At 38.1% G+C, this 15,879-nt stretch overlaps 1 protein-coding gene across 7 annotated transcripts in view; it reads left to right on the forward strand.

Moving 5' to 3' along the window:
* shaker (potassium voltage-gated channel protein Shaker) overlaps positions 1-15,879 on the forward strand; it is a 431,166-nt gene that overhangs the window by 133,284 nt on the left and 282,003 nt on the right. The window contains exon 1 of one of the 7 annotated variants that reach the window (XM_089731760.1): positions 15,540-15,696. The exons of the other annotated variants lie outside the window; for them this stretch is intronic. Coding sequence (XP_089587886.1) covers positions 15,668-15,696 — 29 coding nt within the window. The 5' untranslated portion in view covers positions 15,540-15,667. Of the gene's footprint in view, positions 1-15,539; positions 15,697-15,879 lie in introns of those variants that run through there. 7 annotated transcript variants of the gene reach the window in all.

Genomic DNA, 15,879 nt, shown 5'->3' on the forward strand with positions numbered 1-15,879 from the left:
ATGCGGAGCGCGCGCTAGGTAACCGCCATATTATTATAAAAACATCTATCTACCAATTTGTTATGACGCTGGCGCAACCATTCCCCCCCAGTTTGAAGGGTTACCTTCAAGAAATAAAAGCTAACCTACCAAACACCTATGCGAAGATCTATCTATCTATATCTATGTTATCTATGTATATTAAACTAAATCTAACGAATACCTTATATCTAATAGTGAAGTTATTCTATTGTGAATTAGGTAAAGGGCAGAGGCGAATAACCGGGCGTAGATACGATCCGGTTGCGGTCCTAACGCGTACAGTTCTAATCACTCCATTTGAACCAGGAAAAACCTCCTCCACTACTCCTAAAGGCCAATGTAGCGGGGGCGCGTTTTCCGTCATTAAAATTACTACATTTCCAACAACGATTGGGTTGGATGGAGAGTTCCATTTTTGGCGCGATTGTAACGTATGTAAGTAGTCTGTTTTCCAACGTTTCCAAAATGACTGAACTAATTTATCTAAAAGAGAGTGACGCGAGAGAATATGCTGCCTGTCTTCGTCAATATCTCTAGCGGGTAAATATTTAAGCGGCGTCAACGACAAAAAGTGAGCCGGAGTCAAAGCTAACGGCTCAGCTGGGTCGCCAGACAGTGTCCTACATAGCGGACGTGTGTTCATCACGGCTTCTATTTGAGTGAGCACGGTACTCAACTCTTCGAAAGTGAGAATCTGCAACCCTACAACTCTATAAAGATGGGATTTAAGGCTTTTTATATTTGCTTCCCAATTTCCGCCGAAGTGACTTGCGGCGGGCGTATTAAACTGCCATTTAATGCGATTTTCTGCTAACATATGTGCGAATTCAGTTTTGTAGTATTTAGAGTTCAAAAAAGCGTGAACTTCCGAAATATTGCGTTTGGCACCCACATAATTTGTACCGTTATCTGAGTACATACAACCTACAGGACCTCGGCGCGATAAAAATCTTTTAAAAGCAGCCATGAAACTATGCGTGCTCAAATCACTGGCTAGTTCTATATGAACAGCACGAGTGGTCATACACACGAAAAGACAAACATATGCTTTCGATGAACGAATACCCCGACCACGTGAGATGGTGACCTTAAAGGGTCCAGCAAAGTCTGTACCAGTATGCACGAAAGGTTTAGCGGTTTCTACAACGCGACAAGAACGGTGGTCAGCCATTTCAGGTGCGATGGGACGCGGACGAAGTCTATAACAGGGCACACATTTATGTACCCTTGAGCGAATCAAATTACGTGCGGAAAGTATCCAATATCTTTGTCTAAGTATTGACATCAATAAATCGGGACCAGCATGACAGTGAAGTTTGTGATAATAATCGACCAGTAAATCAAGGATGTGGCCCTTACGCGGTAAAACTATGGGGTGTTTTTGATCAAATCCTAAGTTGGACTGACTCAAACGACCACCTACTCGGATGAGTCCATCCTGTAAGAAAGGCTTCAAATTTTGAAAAGGACGCCTGCAAGGTTTATTAGACTCTAGGCTGCTAATTTCTGAAACGAAATGCGCTCGTTGCAGTTCACGAAGAACAATAAGCTCTGCCTTATAAAAGTCAGAGGCGACTATGTACTGTTGCTGTGGTAACAGTTTAGCAAAGCGGCAAACATATACCACGCAACGTAACAACTTTGACCATGACGAAACACGACTAGCCAACAATAATATAACTGAGTCTTCTCTTGGCGCAGAAGTTACAAGAGTGTGTCGTTTTTCTTCTGGCGGTTCAGAGACAGTCGCGGGATTAAAAAGCTTAACTGGCCAATCACAGGGTGCATCTCGTACCCATGATGGACCATGAAACCAGAGCGGATGATCTAATATTTGAGCGGGGGTTAAACCCCGCGAAAGACAATCGGCAGGATTGTCTGTTCCAGCTACGTGATATAGATTTTGAGGTGATAATTCAGACTGAATTTTTGCTACTCTATTAGCAACAAATGTGTCCCAACGGTGGGGAGAAGAATGAGCCCAACACAAAGCTACGGTTGAGTCAGAAAAGCCAGCAATTCTATCAATATTAATGCGGTTGTTACAACCCTTGACTATGGCACCAATGAGCCGCGTCAATAGTAGTAAAGCGCAAAGCTCAAGGCGCGCGAGAGAGACGACCTTTCGAGGGGAGACCTTAGATTTCGCACTAATAAGGCTAACTCTAATATTGTCGCCATTGCAAACGTGAAAATACACCACTCCTCCATACGCCTTCTCACTAGCATCTGCGAACCCCACTATTGTGACTACACTATCTCGAGAGATACCTATATGACGTGGGATTTCTATATGTTCGAGTAAAGGAAGCTCTACCCTAAAGCGTGCCCATAATCTGGCCACGTTGTCCGGTGCGATGTCATCCCAGTCACACTGAGAAAGCCAAAGCTCTTTAATAAGAAGCTTCGCGTATAATACTACAGGTGCTACAAAACCCATAATGTCCCATATGCGAGCGACACAAGACAATATGGTGCGTTTGGTACAAGTTGGCGGGGTCGAGCTAATTTTGAGACTGAATGTATCGGATGTGGGAGACCAGCTCAAGCCGAGAATCTTATGTGTATCATTGACATCAAAATCCTTAACCGTCGATAGACGATGCGATGGCGGAATCCAGTCCAAAACACGTTGAGAGTTGCTCGTCCACTTAACAAGGTCAAATTGCCCAGTCTTCATTAGGCTTATCACTTGAGTAGCTGTTTCGATGGCTTCAGGCTCGCTATCTACACTATAAGCAAAGTCGTCCATATACAGACCAGTATTGATGGTAGCTTTTGCCTTGGGGTAGGAATCACCCTCATCAAAAACTAACTGCTTCACAGTGCGAAGCGCGTGAAACGGACTTGACTTAAGTCCGAAACAAACGCGGTTAAACTGGTAAACCTTTAATGGTTCGTGTGGGGAAAACCTATATAAAAATCTTTGGAATCTACGATCAGATTCCCGAATGCCAATACAAAGAAACATTTGTCTAATGTCTGCAGATAGCGCTACAACAAATAAACGAAAATTGACGATAATATCAAACAAGTTACCTTGAAGATTTTTACCACAATACAAGATGTCGTTTAAAGAAACAGAAGTACTAGTCTTAGCACTGCCATCCAGAACAACACGCAATTTTGTGGTGAGTTTATCCTCTCTAATGACACCATGATGCGGGATGACATAAGAGGGACCATTTTGCGTCTCATCAAGTACAGCGGGAGCAGGTGAGATGACACCCTTATCTACATATTCATTGACGACATCGTCGTAGGCCTTTTTCAACTTCGGAGATGCCATCATCTTACGTTCTAAACAAAAAAAGCGTTTTTCGGCCATTAGGCGCGAATCACCAAGCGAAGAGGTATCACCCTTAAAGGGGAGGGCGACAATATAACGACCACTTTCATCGCGGGTGGTCGTGCTACAATAAATATCCTCAGCGGTCTTATCATCAGGACTCATAACCAGCGGAACATTTACTTCTTCAATTTCCCAAAAGCGGCGGACGGTGGACTCCAGTGGCGGCTCAACGGCGCAGCAGTATGATACGGTCGAGTAACTATTTATAAGAGCGGGTGCGGATCCAACTATAACAAAACCGAGAACAGTTTCCAAAGCGTGCGGTGCGGGGTTCGCCGAATGACCTTGAACCTTACGTGGCAGCAGGAGGTGCGGGAAAATCGAAGCGCCAATCAAAATATCGACGGCTCCTGGAACGGCGTAAGTATCATCGGCTAACGGCAAACTATCAAAGTTAGCTAACAACGAGGTATCTACAGAAACAGTAGGAAGTTGCTCCGTTACTTTATCTACAACCAGCGAGTTTATTTCGAATGAAACATTCGAGCTAAAACGTGATTCAAATTTAATTTTTACGGACCCTTGGATGTCCTTAGTAGACCCCCCTATGCCCTTGACTACGGGGCACGTAGTCTGGTTACTATATTTTAATCCAAGACGTTGACAGCATTCACGAGTAATAAAATTACTCTGTGAGGCGCTATCTAAAAGGGCGCGAACAAGATGCGGCTTGCCATGAGTATCAACCATTACAACTCGAGCGGTCGCAAGCAAAACAGTTGTAGGCAAGCGAGCGGAAGACAGCGAGCATAATGTGACGTCATTTGTGTTGCCGTCCGAGTTGATAGCTGCGGAGCTGTCTGTGCGAGCGGCAGCGACAGCAGCGGCGGGAAGCGCGGGTGAATACGCGGGACGCGCGAGATGTGTCGTACAACGTGCGTTGCCGCCAGCGTGAGTTCGACCATGCGAGTGCTCCGAGCTTGATACTGCTAGCGACGAGTTACCATACATTGGTTGATTACCTGCGCTTGTATTTCTATTGGCTACTATATTACTATTTTTATCAAAATGAAGCAAGGTATGATGCTTCAACGAACATTTGCGACAACTATGGCTACTATTACACACACCAACGCGATGTTTATCACTAAGGCAGTTTAAACACAAGTTATTTGCGCGAACAAAATTATAACGATTGGTAGGCGACAATTTCAAAAACCCAGCACACTGATACAACTGTGTATGATAAGATTTACACAGAAAACAAGTCGACTTGGCGGGCACGGACGCAGGCAACGCCGCGGTATTTACATAGCTATGAGTCGTTCTAAGCGGTCTTGAGGACGTTTCTAAATGTCTTTCTGGTTGTCTTTTCGGGACCTCGTGAGGTCGCGTAGTACGCTGAAGTATTCTTATGTGATTACGTAAAAATGATTCCAATTCATTAAATTTCGGCAATTCAATACCCTTAGTACCCTGATTCGTTTCAAATAAGCGAACAGTTTCGAAATCTAACTTTTTTAAGCCAATGTACAAAAATAAAAAGTCGCTGAGGTCATTGACGTTGAGATTTCTAATAGCCCGAACAGATGATGCAAATATGTCTAAGAATTTCTCCAAATTCTGTTCGGTACACGATAAAATAGGTTTTAATTCGAACAACTGATCCAGGTACGCGGTAGCTATCAACCGTTTATCTTCATATTTGGCTTTGAGTGTGTTCAAAATCAAAGAATAGTTTTCGGCACTAAACGTAATTCCCGCGCAAGCCGCACGGGCTTTGCCGGTGAGTTTTTCTACTAGGTAGTGTAATTTTTCGTGATCGGTTAAGTGATCATTTTGATTTACTGTATTTTCAAAACTATCTATAAATAAACCCCAATTACGGATGTCCCCATTAAATTCGGGTATGTGGATAGGCGGCAGTCTAGGTCTATCGCGGGTGAACTTAGGTTCCGTTTGCGAATACCCGGCGCTAGGTATTTTTTCTAAAGATTTAGCGACACGTTTTATACGGCAATATAGATCATCAAACGACGACATAACAGAGTAACTGACGGCGCAATCAGGATCTAGTTCTAATTGCAATGCGTTAATATTATGAACGATACTTTCGAAATCCGCGCGCAAATCGTCTATGTTTTCAATAGAACAAAGAAATGAATCTCGTATTGCTAAGTCGGATATCTTAAGTGCATTATCACAAATTGTTTGCACGCGTGAATAAATCATATCCCTCTTAGCGTACAAAAGCTTCAAATCGTTCTCGGATTTATTAGATTTAGGCGGCATATTTAAAATTTAAATAAAACTAGTCAACCAGGGTAAGTAGGTAAAGAAACAAAATAAAATCTGCAAAACAGCGCGTGAAATCAAATAATTTTGTGAATAAACTAAATGACGCGGGCGGACGAACGACGCAGGGGCGAGGGGGCGCGCGGCGAGGTGCAAGCGCAGCGCTCGTCGTCTTATAAACTAATAATAATAATATTTAAAATAGTTAGACAGCTACTACTATAAAAGTTGCTATTATTGGCGCGTTGAGAATAAAACAACCAGACAATATCAAACGACCTAGGTTATGCCTCTGTCCTAGTTAAATCAAAAATGATAATAAAATATAATAACATACAAATATTTAAACACGAACGATGTATGTATTATGTTATTCATTCAAATAAATCAAAACAAACCAATTTGGTAGGTAGGTATTTGTATGTTCAAATGCGGTTAGCGAAGCGAGTGAATAACTTGTGAACATAAAAATAATGGGAAGGTAGCTAATCACAAGATCACAATGTTCAAAGTAAACTCTTACGATATCTATGATGCGTTTTCGAATACGAAAAAACTATCTAAATCTACCTACAACTAAATACCTAAATGCGGGTTTTTCTACTATATTAAATAAGTATTTAATTGCGGTGCGTTAATTCCCTATGGAATTAAATACAAATAATGCTAGGTTACTAATATGAGACGATGTAAGTTCGGAATCCGGCTCGAAATGGACCACTAAATAATGGTTGCGCTATGCGGTTGGCAGACCAAATTGTAACGGTCACCTAATACAAAAATGAGTGGACTGTAGTTGCGTTGTTCAACTATGACACTTTCTCGGGTCGTGGCGGGAAGAAACAAAGGAACACAACCCGAGGGAAATTGTGAAGGAAAACGCCGTACCTGGAGAGGATGGAGTCGTCCGAATCACGGCTGCTAAAAGTGTTTGAAGCCAGTTGGTGTATCTTCTTCTTGCACGACACTGTGATACACTGACACTAATATTGTATAAAAATAAAGTCTTAGGCCATTTCAATAATTACATCACAAAATACTGCTTTCTGTAATGCGGAGCGCGCGCTAGGTAACCGCCATATTATTATAAAAACATCTATCTACCAATTTGTTATGACGCTGGCGCAACCACCCTGTATACTAAATTTCATGAAAATCATTGGAGCCGTTTCCGAGATTCAGATTATATATACAAGAATTGCTCGTTTAAAGGTATAAGATACGTAAAACTTCAAGTGTTCGAAATTTAAAGTTCCTTTCTTTTATTTTGATGCCGCAAACAAAAAGATTAATTGAAAAGAAAGAAAACTTCAAAGATATTGTGAAAACAACATTACAATTTAGAATCGCATTTACGTTCCGGTCTTCCGCTGTTTGGCAATACACTGCTTGCTTCGTTTATGACGACAACTGCAATGTTTGAATACAAACGAAATTCCATTATGCTCTTGAATTAGATAACACACAACATTCGTCAGCTACACGCTTCTGTTTGAATACAAGTTCAGATTGTTCGTGTCACAGTTTAATTATTGAAGTCTGATGCACTGCTCTTAAGGCTGATTATTCGATTTTTTAGCTTTTGAATTGTTCTAATAGATTAACAAATGCATTTACGTTAACTAATTAATGAAATCGGATGTGAGAAGCAGGTGTGTGCAAAATAATATGCAATCGTATCGTCTCAAGCCATGAGGCTTGCCGGAATTGCAATCCTGCCGGCAAGTACCATATTTTCGAAGCAAATACATACGTAGGTACTTGACAAGTGTATAGGTATAATAAATAAATAAATAAAAACATTAAAAATTGCGTTTTTTTTTTTAAATGCATCATAGTTAGTTACTGACATTTCATCATCAGTTTTACTATTAATTTAACAAAATACACATACAAAATATCGACCATATTCGTTGCTTAACGAAGACTTATTAAGGTACGTAGAAATAGATTCGTCTTGTGTTTTTAAATTACAAGTCTTTTATACTTTAGTAAAGCAAATGCAGAAAAAATATGAAAAGTACCGTTGTTGTTACTCGCTGTAATTGGAACAACACTAAAAACGCATAGGACCATGCGTGTCGACACCGAGAGAAGACGTCCGAATGTCTACCATTGTACCGAAACTATTGGGGATAAGTTAAACACACACTATTAATTTTCTCTACAGCAAGTGACGAAACGCGATACTGTTTGTTAGTTATTCTTAAATATTATTGGTCGTCTCCCTAACCGGTTTTGTTTTAATGATTCAAATCCTACGTTTTAAATTAGGAATTCAACTGTATTCGTGAGACTAATAGATAAGTAACCCAGCTAAGAAATGTCTTGATTGTTACAACAAACTGTGCGATTCTAGATGTAGATATCCCTTCTCGATTGGTATTATACAGATTTTAAAAACTTTATGCTCGTCTTTTATATTTTATTGCTTAGATGAGTGGACGAGCTCACAGCCCACCTGGTGTTAAGTGGTCACTGGAGCCCATAGACATCTACAACGTAAATGCGCCACTCACCTTGAGATATAAGTTCTAAGATCTCAAGTATAGTTACAACGGCTGCCCTACCCTTCAGACCGAAACGCATTACTGCTTCACGGCAGAAATAGGCAGGGCGGTGGTACCTACCCGCGCGGACTCACAAGAGGTTCTACCACCGGTAATTACGCAAATTATAATTTTTGTGGGTTTGATTTTTAATACACGATGTTGTTCCTTCACCGTGGAAGTCAATCGTGAAGATTTGTTGAGTACGTATTTCAATAGAAAAATTGGTACCTGCCTGGGATTCGAACAACGGTGCATCGTTCAACACGAATGCACCTGACGTCTTATCCTTCAGGCCACGACGCCTTCACTCTTCTTTCATTCACAGCCTGCTACGGCAATGAATGCTTAACGTCGACAATCGTGCATAAAAAGGAAGCCACTATCATTCCTAATATTTAACACGACTTAGTTATTTAGCTCAATTTATTTATGTCATTAGTATAAAAAAAGGCTTTCGTAGAAGGATTTCATACTAAGTGATTACTTCTCTGAGAGTATTAACATTTTTTTGATAAAATCAATCTTTGCGAATACTTGGTTTTAATACAAGGGTATCAAATATTGCCTTTAGGTTAAGGTGTTATTTTTATTATTATTTTCTTATTCCGAAATTGTTTTTATTTAATTTTTGTATTCTGTGTGTAATATATTGTTAATGAATGTAATAATATGTATGCAAAATCTGAAGTAACCAAATGAAATAAATAAATGAATTGCATTGAATAAAAAAGATGACAGAATCACGGTTTCCCTTTCCGATCATCGTAATATAAGCCAAATAAGAGAATGCTTCCTAAGAATCTTTGATTGAACGTTAGAAGCTAATTGCCACTGCAAAAATCGAGTTATTACAATACATCCTTCATACGCCTGAAGGTCACCTTATCGATGCATCAATGCAAAAAAAAAACCCTTCATTAAAGTAGCCCTCCAAATTACGCTACAAGCTACATCGAACGAGTAAATTAATATTCGCGTGACCATAAATTGGACTGTCCAGCAACACACTCCAGTCCATTTGTTTAATTAAAATACAAACGTAATATATTTGGGAATACTCGTGCTTGAAGCGTCGACATGCCGACATTAGTGTTTTTACTCGCGCCGTGGCGATACGGGCGTTTCGTGATATCGTCCTTTCGAAATCGCCGATGAAATCAATCTATTATTTTGCGTCATTGCTATACGTTAGTAACACAACGGATATATTTGTATGTGATTGAAGTGCCGTGAAAAGGAACAATAAAATTAGAACCGGATGCTTAAAATAGATTTAAAAGGTAAATTTGAATTGAAAATCGTTTTGAAGACTAGAAAATGAAGGGCGCAAAATGCAATTTATGTTTCTCCGTCACTCTTCCTCTATTGCTGCGAAGAAAAAAAAACGAAAATAGATTTCTTTAATATTTTACTAATTTTAACATTACCAATCCAAAATTATCTCCATTTCGTGGTGATATTGAAACCAAATACCATTCGAACTTCGTAGAAAACTTCTTAATTCTCCAATTCATTTACTGATTATTCATTCCTTATAAAACTTTTGACAAATTCTTGAATACTTATAAAATTTTCTTTAATCACACACTAAATCACGGGTGTAATGTCACTAAAAATACAATATTCATCAGAAAAATAACTCAGGCGCCGTCTATCGATACATTTTTAATAAACCTTCCTTGAAGCTAAACTTACACTAAAGATTCGGCTTAATTTTGATAAACGATGCAAGAACGCATAGATTTCCAAAAAAACCTGAAACATCGATTTTGACATCGATTTTTTGTAATCGATTTTCAAAAAACCACATCGAACGAAATTCTCTGACCATCTTAAACACGACTATGACATTTAAAATGATATTCAGAATAAGTAACATGAAAAAAATTAAGGCAGTATTTGGGAGCCCACACGAAGATATATCACAATCCTGAGTATTTATGCCACAAAGCACTAATTCGCACGGGCTTAGGAACGGAGAAGAATTTATTATTGAGACTTCGTTAACATTAACGCATTGCTAACCTGTTTTTTTTTTAAATCTACAGTATTGTGTTTTATATATCAAACGCATTTATTAATTCACAATTAGTATTTCAACATAATTATTACCTACAAGGGTCGCGACCTAATAAAGGTACGCGTTGTCAACTTATAAATGATAACGTTTTCAATTTTTTTTTATCGCTTGGGTGGCGATGTTTTGAATATTAAAAGATCGAAGGTTTATTAACCGATTTCAAAAAAGGAGGAGGTTATCAATTCGACTGTTTTTTTTTCATGTGTATTAATTACTTCATAACTTTTCGTTTGGTTAATTTTGAATGTACCTTATTTAAAACCTGGTGCTTATCGTGTGGTATTGTTTTTTTAAGACGGCTAGTATTTGTTCAAGTACTCTTAATTAATTATTAAATTTTATTACGTTGCTGATACTCTTATTTTATTCTGTTAAAACCTTCTCTCTTTTTTCTTGGAAACATTTTCAATTCGCCCATCGATGGAGCCTAATGTTATACATTGCGATTATTGTAACTATACTGAGACCTTAGAACTTAACTTAAGTTAACTTAAGTCGCAGCCGCCATTCGAGCAGCTGAGGACCGGACGAGATGGAAACAGCTCACGAGACAGGCAACGGTCAAGTGTCAGGGACACGACCTTCAGCAATGAAGAAAGCGACGAAGAAGAAGAAGAACTTAAATCTCAAGGTGGATGGCGCATTTGCGTTGTAGATGTCTATAGGCTTCAGTGACCACTTGACACCAGGTGGGCTGTGAGCTCGTCGACCCAACTAATCAATAAATAAATAAATAAAAAATAATTAATGTCTGTAAATGTCTTCGACTTCACGACACGACAAATTGGTAATTGGCCAGTAAGCTGAGCGATTGAAACAAATCTGAAATCTTGCAAGATTGCAACATTCCTTTCTGATAGGCGAGAATGTAAACACCAAAACAACCTTTAATTTTTCGGCAAAAAAATTAACAGAATTTTTATTAGGTATAAATATTTTTTTTCAGTTGGCAACACTTTAATTGAATTTTCCAATAAACTTCCAATGACAGCTATGTTTACGCACCCTAATTATGTTGACTGAGTGGTGAATTAATCTGCTTCTAGTTATCATCGTGACACACTAATCTAGTTATTTTTAGGTTAATACGTTTTTTGTGCCTAAATTACGTTCGACTATGGCACAGGGGTAGGATTAGTAAGCTGAAGTGGCAGGTCACATAGCGCGAAGATCGGACGGCTGAGGGGGCAGAAAGCTCCTCGAGTGGAGACCACGTACTGGCAAGCGCAGTGAGGGACGGCCACCTACCAGATGAACCGATGTCCTGGTGAAAATCGCTGGGTCACGTTGGATGCAGGTAGCAATGGACCGGCCACACTGGACATCAGTTGGAGAGGTCTATGTCAAGCAGTGGACAGTAGACAGGCTAAGATTATGATGATAGCATATGACAATGCAATAATTTGCGTAATTACTGGTGGTAAAACCTCTTGTGAGTCCGCACGGGTAGGTACTACCGCCCTGCCTATTCCTGCCGTGAAGCAGTAATGCGTTTCGGCTTGAAGGGTGAAGCAGCCGTTGTAACTATACTGAGACCTTAGAACTTATATCTCAAGGTGCGTGGCGCTTTTACGTTGTAGATGTCTATGGGCTCCAGTAATCACTTAACATCAGGTGGGCTGTGAGCTCGTCCACCCATTTAAGCAATAAAAAAAGCAAATTCCGATTAGTTTCGGTTACATAAGTCGACCCTAACATTGATCGGCCTGTAAGTCATCGGCCAATTAAACAAACTTCAGTAATTAACAGTTTTTTGGACATAAAAGGAGACGGCCCGACATCCGTCAGTGCAATGTGAACTTTAACTAGTTTAGAACTGAATACATAATTCGATAGCTAAAGTGTCGCGTCACTTGTGCGAAAGTTTTAATGATGGCCAGCTTAGTGCATAACGTATGAGGAACGCGGTCTAGAGTTCATCCAACACGAAGCTCACTTTAACAAGCTTTTAAATATCTTTTAATAGCGAAATTTCGTCTTGACAAGTGCATATTAAAGTAAGACATGTCACCTCACTATTATGCCCACTATTACGCTATCTATTAATACGATTATAAACTATAAAATAAGTACAAACTAAAGTTTGAATGACATCAGTTCTAGTATATAAATATGAAATATAAATGAAACCTTTTTTTGTTATTCTGTGCTCGAACATAGTGCAGAATTGTGTTGAGTAAAAATGAATATGCAGCGGAAATAGTTTTCTTAGAAAATAACAAAACTTCTAAGGGATCATCTCAATATCCAATATGACTTAACGCTTGAAAGTAAATTGAATACGAAGGCTTTTGCGCTCATTTGCAGCAAAAATAAAATATATATGTACATATAAACACAATTTGTAAATTTAGTAAAATAAGCAAGTGATAAAATTGATTAATTTTTTCTTTAACTCACGAGAAAGAAGTTCACTCTAAATTAGATCCAAGAATGAGGAATCAAGTTTTTCAACGGTCAATGCTTATGATATTTACAAAGATCCTAATATCATAACAACTATAAAAATTGGACGCCTACGATGGGCAGGACATGTGGTTCCAATGGAGAGTACCAGAATGCCGAGACAATTGCTCTATGGCAAACCAGAGGGCCGCAGAAGTCGTGGCAGACCCAAACACCGATGGTTGGATGGCGTGGAGCGCGACCTCAAAAATATCGGCGTCAAGAACTGGAAGGAGAAAGCCCAGAACAGAGCAGTCTGGAGAGACATACTGGACCAGGCTAAGGCCCACCCTGGGCTGTAAGGCCTAAGATGATGATGATGAATGCTTATGATAACACAAGAGAGATCGAACGACTAAATAATTGCTTTAAAAATCTCAACTAAAAGTTTCTAATGATCATATCTAAAGTCACAGTTGTAGTTTAAAGTTGAAAAAATGGTCGTTGAATTTCAAATATGTTTGAATAACTTAAACACCAGCTCTAAAAGAAAAAAAGGACATTTCCATCTATTCGTTAAGCGTAAAAGTAAATATGAAAATGCAATCAATTCTGTTATTTAAAATGTAATTACAATTCACGAAATTAACATTTACAATTACGAAAGCATCGCATCAATTAACGCGATGCAAAATTAACTGTTTGATGCGTTCTGATGATTTATTTGGAAAACATGGCTGCATACAATCACAACCACGGCTCATCGACCGTGTATATACATATAGACATATTTTCAACACAAAACGTCGAAGTACCGATGATTTGCACAATGTACTTGTTCAGTAGGTAGCTGTGCCTCCAATTTCAGCTCGGACACGAATCATTTTGGCATACTAATCACCGACCGATTTGTTCACCGACTTAGTTGAAAGCGACACTAATTATCTAAAGACATTCGCAAACAATTCTGAGGGCTAGTTCAACGTCATTGTTGAGATTAGCGTCCTTAGCACAGAGAAATGCACAAAAATCTGTTTCCGATTGCACCTGAAGAGATAGTATCAAATATCACTTAAATAAATTTTATCAGATCGTTTTATAATGAACTAAAAGAATTTTATTTATGTACTTTCCCCAAGATTTAATTTTAAACTCAATTATATATTTTTTCTATAGTACCCATGAAGATTTTATCAAATACTAGCTTACCCGGTAAACTTCGTAGTGCCTCAATCGATAAATAAAAGACCTAAACTTTTGTATAAAATAAACTTAAAACAAACAAAAGGGATCCGTCCGACGGGGAACACAGCAAAGGAAAAACAAAATTGTTATTTTTATTTAATTCCGAGCATTTTCATTCATTTATTTAACTTTTAAACCTTCTCTGGACTTCCACAAATAATTCATGACCAAAATTAGTCAAATCGGTCGAGCCGTTCTCGAGTTTTAGCGAGACTAACGAAGAGCAATTCATTTTTATATATATAGATATAGATGAACTGAGAGATTTGTAAAACATATTCTATTAAAGAAGAAAGTGTCATAATAAATTTTAGGGTGCTTTTGGACCTTTCTCGAAGACAAACGATGATTCCCGAAACGAAAAACAAACACCAAAATTGCATTTCAAACTTGCACGCAACACAATTTGTAATTATACTCTATTACAATTACGAAGTCCCTTTTGACGCTTCTTATAACGTAACTCTTCACGTTTCGCATAATTTGAAATAGCTAGTGGTCCCCCGGTAGTCGAAATTCGACTACGATTAAGTGTAATTATAAGTTTGTACATTATTATGATTCTATTTTCAAAGACTACATCGATGCCTCCAATGAACTCTAACTCCAAATTCGTAGGTTTACAGGAGTAGAGTTTAAACGAAAAAAGTTGATAAATATATCTGCAATAATAAAGATTTTATGGTTTTTTCTTGTGTGACTAGCTGATTTACTCTTGCTTCGAACCCCATTAATAATGAATTTGTAATACTTTTAAAATAGTGAAGCGATTTGCGTGAAAAACCAAAATTTCAAAATTTTGAGTTAGAGTAGTGTTCATTGACATATTATACTTCTTTAATCACAGATTCCGCTAAGACTATCTATACTTTAGACAAATATTAAGAAAGACAAACAATATTTAATCTATTCTCAATTTGATCACAGACTAATCGTATAGCAATAAGAAAATTTTGACAATAAACAAATAGTATGCATGCGTGTTGTGTCAAATACATAGTAGTGTGTGTAATGTTTTTTTATTGATTTAATGAAATATTTATGCATAATTTAAAAAAAATATTAACATTCTGCACTCCTTCTCTGTATTCTTAATAAGTGTGGAAAATTTTATAGTTCTCCGTCCGCGCAATTTTCGTAAAAAGGGGTACATAGTTTTTGCTTCACGTATTAATATATAGATAATATTTTTTTGTTCCTGGTCGTAAACATCATTTAAAAAATACACAATCAATCTAAATAATTATAAAAAATTTATTCACACATACACAATAACATATAATAATAGCATATGTCTCATGGGACTTCGTAATTGGAATAGAGTATAAGTATGGTTCGGGAGCAGTGGTTCCGCGATATCAACGGGAGGGATTGTTCGCCTCTTCACTAACATTACGTATTCCAAACTACAAACACGTCACACTCGCGTTTGAGGATTGGGACAGTGTATACTACAATTGTGTCTTCGATTTCACGTCTCGACTTGGCTATTGGCTTAATATATTGCTTGGAAACGGCAATTTTTCGGTTTTTTCTTTTCTCTCACACCTGGCTTTACCAGCTATAGTTTCGGCGACCGTTTATACCGCTTCTCTTAAAAAAAAAATAGTAAGCTAGTGTTCTAACGATGTAATTGTTTTCTCTTTTTTCCCTCGAATAGAAATGTGCATATAGTATGAGATCGACCGCACACATTATGTGGAACTGATCGTATTCCGTCCATAATATGTGCGTGGTGAGTGTTGTGTGAGGTGTTAGTGATGTCAAGCACAAGAGTAAGAAAAAGACTTTACAAACATGCAGATGATATTGGCGGTCGGAGGAGGGTGAGTCATTTCTTTTAAATACTAAATTAAATGTGTAATTTGCAATCAATATTTTTTTATACGTATAATATTAGATGTGAAGTTTGATATATTAAAAATGTTATTATATTGTGTTCAGTCCTATTAAGGTTGGGCGTGTTGGGAGTCTGCACGGTTAGATAAATTCTGCGTATTTCTGTCTCA

The sequence above is a fragment of the Bombyx mandarina genome, chromosome 01 (genome assembly GCF_030267445.1).
Source record: "Bombyx mandarina strain Sakado chromosome 01, ASM3026744v2".
NCBI lineage: Eukaryota > Metazoa > Arthropoda > Insecta > Lepidoptera > Bombycidae > Bombyx > Bombyx mandarina.